At 47.4% G+C, this 8,564-nt stretch overlaps 1 protein-coding gene and 1 long non-coding RNA gene across 2 annotated transcripts in view; one reads left to right on the top strand and one right to left on the bottom strand.

The window, feature by feature from the left end:
• Positions 1–810: 810 nt before the first annotated feature.
• Positions 811–8,564, bottom strand: part of CSTPP1 (centriolar satellite-associated tubulin polyglutamylase complex regulator 1) — a 145,180-nt gene continuing 137,426 nt past the window's right edge. Inside the window, exons 7-9 of the mRNA XM_048852117.2 lie at positions 7,342–7,451; positions 3,422–3,485; positions 811–2,640 (exon numbers count right to left, since the gene is read on the bottom strand). Coding sequence (XP_048708074.1) covers positions 2,460–2,640; positions 3,422–3,485; positions 7,342–7,451 — 355 coding nt within the window. The 3' untranslated portion in view covers positions 811–2,459. The remainder of the gene's footprint in view (positions 2,641–3,421; positions 3,486–7,341; positions 7,452–8,564) is intronic.
• LOC125637544 (uncharacterized) lies at positions 2,640–6,637 on the top strand. The gene is made up of 2 exons (XR_007356990.2): positions 2,640–4,863; positions 5,961–6,637. It is a non-coding gene; the product is annotated as an uncharacterized LOC125637544 (long non-coding RNA).

The following is an 8,564-nucleotide window of genomic DNA, read 5'->3' as shown; positions in this document are numbered from 1 at the left end:
GTCTTTCATTAGTGAGCACTGAATATAAACACATTGTAGACCCGTGCATAACATGAAACAAAAGGATAAGGGGCAGATTCATCCCTGCAGTGGTGGTAGGGCCACTGTAGGGACACAGGGAGTTTCCTTGATCTTTTGCCATAGAGTAATGATGAATCAGGCCTTATATGTGTCCATATCAATGACACAGCCTCCCTTAAATATGTAGTTACCAAAGCCAAGCTAACAGAAATAATACATTAAAATCAGTCTATAGGCCAGAGTTAAGGTTCTTGTGATGAACAATGCATCTCTTTGTGCTGGATAAGAATCATATGTTTATTATATGGAACGTGTAAGACCCTTAATTATTCATGCCTTTCCTTGCTTTTAACTGTGAGCAGTTTATACGTGGTTGGTAAGTACATTGTTCTCAGAAACTTTACCTGGTTTTTGAAACAAAGTTTGGTATTCAGAAGTATGTTTATTGAGTGCTGTCAGTGCATTTCATCCAGTATAGAATATAGTGGAAGACATGGGCCCTCTCTAGTATCGAGTTGACATAGAGAGAATAGTCCAAAGACTGTTCACATTGCACAGCCAGAGAATGTGGACACCCTCCCGTACTTTCTGCTCTCCTTGGGAACATGATCTCCACACCTGCTGGCTCCTTTATTGCCAGTTTGCAGGTTATACACTATCACTTAGGTTAGTTGGGTGTTCTGACACCTTCCTCCATTCAGCAAACACAGTGCTGTGAGCTGCATTAGCTAATGTGTTTGGGGGTGCTGACTCCTTCAGAGATGACACAGCAAAGTGGGAGCCCCAGACTTAGTATTCATCTTGCACTAAGTGCTTTATTCCCTCGATTGTGTAGTTACTCAAAGACAGACAGGACCGTTACAGCAGTTTAAATAAAATAAATTACAATACATAAATAACTTTCCTACCAGCTCTTCTCAGCTGGGGCTGGTGCAGGGGCACAGGCTGGGGAGGATTTGAGCAAGCTTATTCTTATAACAGATCGCTCTAGGGCCAAGTCCATCCTGATGCCATGAAATGGAGCCTAACTTTTGGCTGCGTAGCATTGCCCAATTTAATCCCAAACCTCAGATGAACTGCTCCAGGTGTTCTTCACTTCACAAACCTAGGGGAAGGGGGAAAGACTCCCTGAGAATCAGGAGAGTGAAACCCTGGGGAGATAACTAGCCTATGGGGCAGACCAAGGCAAATTATGAAACGCCAAACTCCGTTTAGGCCTCCAGGGCAGTGGAGACTAAACTGCTACAGTTCCATAGTCTGATTATCCAGTAATAATGCATAAGGGAGGGGGGTTCATTCTTGTAGGGGCAGAATCCAAGAGATGTTGACTCCACTGCTGCTATATTAGTGCCTGCACTCTCACAACAGATAACTGCGGTTTAGTGAAGATAACTCTGACCCTTTCTTTCCCCCTACGCACAAGACGCCATCCTATCTAACACAGTAGTTAGGACACTGTATGTTTGTGGACCACAAGGTCTGTGGCCAGGGAATTTATATGCTGTGTCATCCCAGATACTGGATTGAGGATAACAGGTTCTTCTCCCTAGCTGATGTAATTATAGAGAGGGTGGTCCCAGGGAGACAGGCTCTAGAGAGAGGGCTCCGAGAGGATAACCTAATACAACAGATGAGCCATACATCTATACTATAACTACAACTTGAGTACTACAATGGTATAGTACTTATTAACTGAAACCTTGTGTCCTTTTACTTTGGTATCTCTTAGACACTCCCTCTGAGGAGAAAACACTGATGGTGTGAAGAGGACAACAGCTAGGTCTTTTCCAATTTTAGGAACTTCTCCTGCCACTGCTCTCACACAGATGCAGCTTTGCCAGGAGTAATTATAGTAGAAGCACTAGTGTGGACCAGCTGCTAACCACCAGATTGTCTACATCAGGTCTGAGCAGAGTTACACAACAAAACACCCACTGTTGCTAGAATCTGTCCAACTGCACCAGGGTGAGACCAACAGCAGGAAATTTTCCTACCACTCTCTGAGTAAGAGGAAGATTGAGTGGAGAGGTCTTCCCAGAGCATGCTTCCACTGGTTTGTCTGATTTGCCAGCAGAGGGCAGCATAACTCTACAGCTGGAATCAGAGTAACAGCTGTGTTAGTCTGTATTTGCAAAAAGAAAAGGAGTACTTGTGGCACCTTGGTTAGTCTCTAAGGTGCCAGAAGTACTCCTTTCTACAGCTGGAAGTGGCCTCTGGATGAGAGATTCCTCAGCTAATTAGGGGATAGGAGAATGGTGTTGTTTTGGCTGGGATGGGATTGGTGGTCCTGGTAATGTGGAATGGTGTGGATGTACCTGCACCTAGATGCAGGTGCAGAATGGGTGGGACCCATCTTAAGAGGCAATGCCCATCACCTTTCAGGATCTGGAATGAGGTGCTGTTCCCCCACATGAGCCTAGGGACAGCCAGGAGGGGGATTAGTTCTCAGAGGATTCTGTCTCGTCGGTGGAGCCATCGCTCTCTGTATCCACTTTCTGGCGGTGGTGAAGAGGTTTCCAGGGGGAGCTGATTCTGGGGGAGGTGCGGGTAGGCAGGTTCGCAATGTCCCCACTGGAGCCGGCTGGAGTGGAGATGGAGAGCCCTGAAACCTGAGATAGTCTGAAAGAGAAATGACAAACCCCAGGTGGCCTAGTCTGTCATATTCACCCCTTACTCAGCAGCAGGTCTGGAGCAAGCCCAGGATAGGATCACAGATCCAGAGCTGATCTCACAGAACTAGTCCTGTAACACAGGGAGAGATGCTTACAGCAGACCAGGGAACGCTCTGCAGTGGCACCTGGCAGATGGATCCTGTCTGGCTTTTGATTCTGTCACTCCTTCCTCATGTTTCAATAGGTCAACCCCATGCTCTCGGTGTTCCTAAATCTCTGTCAGAAGCTGGGACTGGATGGCAGGGGATGGATTACTCAATAATTGCTCTGCTCTGTTCATTTCCTCTGAAACATTTGGCACTGTCCACTGTCAGAAGACAGGATACTGGGCTAGATGGACCACTGGTCTGACCCATTATGGCCATTCTTAGGTTCCTCTCCCCAAGTCACAGCCTCTACTTCCCCAACTGTCTTGCTATTTTCACCACTGCATGAGACTTGATCCTCCACAATAAAAGGTCCTTTGCTTGGGGTTCTCCACTGCCTCTGTGTCTCCCTGCAGACAGGTCTCTTCTCTGCATTTGAAGACCATCCCAACAACTTAGTCTGCTACACCTAGGAACACTCCACAAAAGGGCCTTTGCTGCCTAGGCTGAAGGACTGCCTCATCAACTGCTCCATTGTCCTATGGCTGGGTGAGAGGAAAGGGGACAGCTCCCAACCCCAGGCTCCCATCATGCTGCCTTGGATCTGCCACCTTCCTTCCCACTCTGGACAACTGCACTTACAACTTCTCCAATTCCTGATCCATGGGAGGGTCAAGAAGCAGGTCTCCTTTATCTGGCAGAGCCCCTGGAAAACAGCAGCAAGAAAACACTCAATGCAGAGGGTGGCCATGTGGGAACAGGCTCCATGCACAATAGAGTTCAAGGACTCTATAGCATAGAGCTATGCAGTATCAGATCTACAAAAGAGGAGGCCCTCCTTCCCACCTGGTCTATGGCTGTACACTGTTCAGTGACACAGCCCAGCTCAGCCTGAATGTAAGGCGTTGTCCGCACTAAGGCACAGAAGTCTTTGTGACCTGTGCATGGCACACTCGGCTGATGCGACACAGCCGCCTTTTTCACAGTACAGCCATGTGTCAAATGTGTTTGCACAGTCACACTCACGAGGCCGCCTGACTCTACTGGTATCAGAGCATTCTGAGAAAATCCAGGCAGCTATCCCAGAGTGCTGCAGCAGGGGACAGAATACCCAGAGGACATGCATAGAGAGCAGTACTAGCAGTACATGGGGCATGCACTCTGGGATGTCCTACCACACACAGAGCTGGAGAAAAGAGGACGAGCCAAAAAAGTTACACAGGCACGATTGGGGGTCCCAGCCACTGTGCAAAATAACTGTACAAGGGCCTGGTCCACTGCCAAACACAGCACCCAGTTAGCAGCTATAGTCACTATCAGAGCATTGACCCTGTTCTGTGGGCACAAACCAGCTTTAGAGCAAAGTATGTCACTGACTGTTACACACTCAGGTAGCAGTTACAGCATAGACAGGGCTGAATCTCAGAGACTCAGAAATTTGTGGCTGGGAGAGCAGATTTGTCAGTGCTTGTGGCAGCTCTGAGCTCAGGCCTGGGGCTAAACCATTCCGCACCCCAGACAGCACCTCTAGTATATTCCCAGGGACAGGAAGGCTGTCAGGCCCAACCCTGGTTTTCTATGAGATCTGAGGAACTGCAGATAAGTGGATGGGCCACACTCTGTCAGCAGCTGCTGCCAGGGTGCAAGAGGGATGGGCCCAGTAGGATGGGTCAGAGATCATCTCCCCCATTTCTCACTGTAAGACCAGGATATTGACGAGGGCATGTTAACTGGGGCTGGTATATCCCTATTCAGGATGAGGCATGTGCAGTGTGGTCAGGTGACTGTGCCTGTTGATGCTTCAGGGTTCACACTGAGTTACACTGGAAAGGAGGGCAGCAGTCTGTTAGGAAGTCCCTTCTTCTAAACCTGTGGTTAACTCCCCCCTGTACACAGATCCAGGAAGGATGTGGGCCAGGCCAACACAAAGAGGATAGGAACTGCCTTGCCCTGGCCAGGACACTGCCAGAGCAAAACCCCAAGTATAAACAAGGCTTCAGAACAATTGCAGAGCTGGACCAATGGCTCAGTGGGGTGTGCTCTGCTGTGCATGAAACCTAGACGCCACAGTCAGTGTCTTTGGGGTAAGTGCTTTATACTACTATGTGGGAGATCTGGATTTGGTTAATAGCCCTGGTCTCTTGTTCCCCAAGGAGGCAGGGCCTGGGGATTCATGCACTCCTTTATAGGAGCCTTGTCAGAGGCATTCAGCTACTGCAGTGATGGGCACCAAATAAGAACCCACACCAACGACAGCTGACCCTCAATTTATTCCAGTTTGGGGGGGGCCCCCACAACCACCAGAGAAGCCAGATGCTCTAGTGCTCCTGTCACCATGACCGAGAAGCCCAGGAGTGCTCCAACCTGCTGCTTGCCATGGGCTTAATTAGAAAAATAAGTCAGATAAAGCCTGGGCTTGTTTCTGCATTTGCAGAACATGTAGTGAGGTCTCTGGGGCACTTGAATTACTTGGGAGAATTGGTAAATAACTCTCAAAAGGATTCATGAATCAATATTGACACTGGAGTTAGGCTGCGGATTCCAATCTGCCTGACAAACTCATCAATGGTGCCCCAGCCAGAATAAATCACTCTAATCCCCATCCCTATTCTACTAGCCCGGCAGCTTCCTGCGAGGCCCCAGTGAGACTAAAGAACACAGGGCCCTGATTGAAAGCTCCTTTGCCTCTGAAGCTCTCGCCTGGAACTGCCCTTGCTGCAGGGCATTGGGGAGCCTGTGATCCCCTGCAGCCCAAAGACTATTCAAATCATCATGCAAGAAAGCTTAAAAGACAGTAGGAGAAGAATCCTTCTTCCTTGCCAAGATGCTGCACCTGTTAGACTTGCGGCTGCTACCCCTCCCATGAGAGGCCTCAGCAGCAGGCTGGCAGGGGGCCAGAGGCCAGGGCTGTGTTAATGGAAAGGAAAACCCACAGACTTTGAACAAGGTACAATGGAAGCTGTGGGCAGGGATTTCTCAGCCCATCTGTTTTTTTTCCACCTTGCTGGAAGTGGATTTCATAGAGCTAAGGGGAAAAAGCCTTGCTTGGTGCAATCCAGGCATCACCTTCTCCAGTGAATACACTGTTTTCTAAGTCTGTTCGCAGAGGGGATTGCTGGGTTGTATTCATGTCCCTTTGATATATAATCTCTGTGTTGTTTTTTGTTTGTTTGGTAAACAGCCCTGCCTGAGAGGAGTATTCACAGGTCAAATGGTCTGTAGAGGGCGGAGGCTCAACCAGGCTCAGCTCTCTGCCAAGACACACACCTGTGAGAAGGAGCAGGCATTTCACGAAGGGGAAGCTACTTTCCCCTGAGGCTCTTCTCTGAAGTATGGGGACTATTGGAGAATCAACCCTGGAACTAGAGGGAGAAACTGTCCAATAGGATGGAAGTCCTGTTGATTGGGTCTCATCATGTGAAGACTAAGAGGTGGAAAGCCCCAGGCATCCAGATATTCCTCCTAAGCCCTGAGACAGCCTTGGGGTTACAGGTTCAGCCTGCTAAACTCAGCCAACAAGTGACCTCTGTTCACTTTTGCGGAAGGGAAGGGGAAGCACAAGCAAGGAACAGGGGATCTGCATGGAATAAAGAGTTTGAAATCTATAAAAATGAGGCATAGGCAAGGAGTAGTCCAGTTCCCCTGCTCTTGGATAACACTGACCTGTGCATCAGAGGAATGGGACCGAGCTGTGAGAGGCCATGTGCTCTGCACCACCCAGGGCTGACACTTTACAGCCAGCCCCCTTCTTCCCCTGGGTTCCAACCCAGTCTGGTGCAGAATTCTCCAGCAGCTTCAAATATGTTCACAATGGGAGGATGTGACAACATTAAATATGACCCTGAACAAGCCAACCAATTCAGTTTCCCTTGTGCCTTTTTCTGACAATAAATTCAATGTATTTTACATAGGCCCCACATCTTTAATATTGCACAGGTTTTTGAACTGACAACATATAACTGCCTTGGAGGGGTTATTTGGGAAAGCTGGAGGCTCAGCAGTTGGGGTGGGAGACAGTTGGGAAGGTCTAGGAGGCAGTTTGGTCTTTGGCCCCAGGGAGGTATTGGGGATGAGGATGCATTTTTTTCTTCCTTTTCTCTTGTAGCCAAAGATGAAGATCATTTAACATTTGGGGGAAAGGAGACTTGAACTCAGTTCCCCACCCTAGCAACTTCTGAGAACAATGAGCGGTCTTACTCGCCCCCTGTGCCTTCCAACATGAATGGATAAACACATTAAATTAGATGGATATTTCTGTTAAAATGATCAGCAAGTAAATAGTTAACAGTACTGCTATTATCGGTGTCAATGTCAACATCTCAAATCTCAATACTCCCTAGACCTATTGTTTCAGGCATTCTGCAGACTCAGACAGATGTTGCTGCATCGGACTATGTTTTCATTTGTTTCATAAGGTTTCATTTGTGACCACAAGGGAGGGAGACCTTTATTTTCAATGATAATTTAAAATCTGCTGCATGATTCTACAGAAAATTCCACAAAAAATGCAGAACCAGGAAAAACCTAGGGCCATATCCACAGGGCTCTGCTCCTCTCCTTACCTAGGGCTCTGTTGATCCCATGATGCTTTGCAAGAGCCATAAGGAATCCATAGAAGGTCAGTCTCTGTACACTGCTCAGCACCTCTTTGACAAGGGCAGATGGGGGACAGCTAGATGGAGAAGAAGAGGGAGGAAAATAAAACCTGGCATGAATCATAGAACATCTTCATCCTTCTAACTCCCTGATATCTGACCACCCTGAAGCAGCCCTAGCTGTGCTCCCTGACTATATCCTCCTGGAATGGACTGGAGGAAGTAAACTGGTACTGCCACCTGTTGCCTTTTGCTAAGCAAGACCTTCAAGCTAGGGTAGATCCCCAAAATCAGCGATAATTGCCTTCAGTCCAAGGAGAGGAGAAAGCCTTCTGGAAGGGCACATTCCATCTACCTGGACAAATAGGAATCTTAGCAGATGAGGATACAGAAATCTGTATCTGTAAGGCCTGGTGTTCTTCTATGCTGTGCTGAAGGAAGAATAGTCTTGTAGACTGGGCACCGGACTGTGACTCTGGTGATCTATGGGTGTACTGCTGCCTCTAATAGACTCCCTTGGACAAGTCACTTGTTTGTTCGGTGCCTGAACTCCTCATTAGTACAATGAGTTAATGATAGATCCAAGCTCCTGGGGCTGTTGTGAGAACAACTTTATGAATGTGCCTGGGTGCTCAGATACCAAGACGATGAGTACCACTAAAATACCTTCCATAATCAAAGCATACTTCTAACAAAAAGAAAAGGAAACATAAAGAAAGGAAAAGAAAAAGAAAACATATCTATTCAGGAGACACCATCCTAGGGCCTAATCACATCAGCCACACTATCAGAGGCTCGTTCACCTGCACATCTACCAATGTGATATACACCATCATGTGCCAGCAATGCCCCTCTGCCATGTACATTGGCCAAACTGGACAGTCTCTACGTAAAAGAATAAATGGACACAAATCGGACGTCAAGAATTATAACATTCAAAAACCAGTCGGAGAACACTTCAATCTCTTTGGTCACATGATTACGACCTAAAAGTAGCAATTCTTCAAAAAAAAACTTCAAAAACAGACTCCAACGAGAGACTGCTGAATTGGAATTAATTTGCAAACTGGATACAATTAACTTAGGCTTGAATAAAGCCTGGGAATGGATGTGTCATTACACAAAGTAAAACTATTTCCTCATGTTTATTTTCCCCCCTACTGTTCCTCACCCGTTCTTAAAAAGAAAAG

Source organism: Caretta caretta, chromosome 6 (assembly GCF_965140235.1).
Source record: "Caretta caretta isolate rCarCar2 chromosome 6, rCarCar1.hap1, whole genome shotgun sequence".
Taxonomy (NCBI): domain Eukaryota; kingdom Metazoa; phylum Chordata; order Testudines; family Cheloniidae; genus Caretta; species Caretta caretta.
Note: the sequence above shows the minus strand (reverse complement) of the source record. Positions and strands in the feature narration are given on the sequence as shown.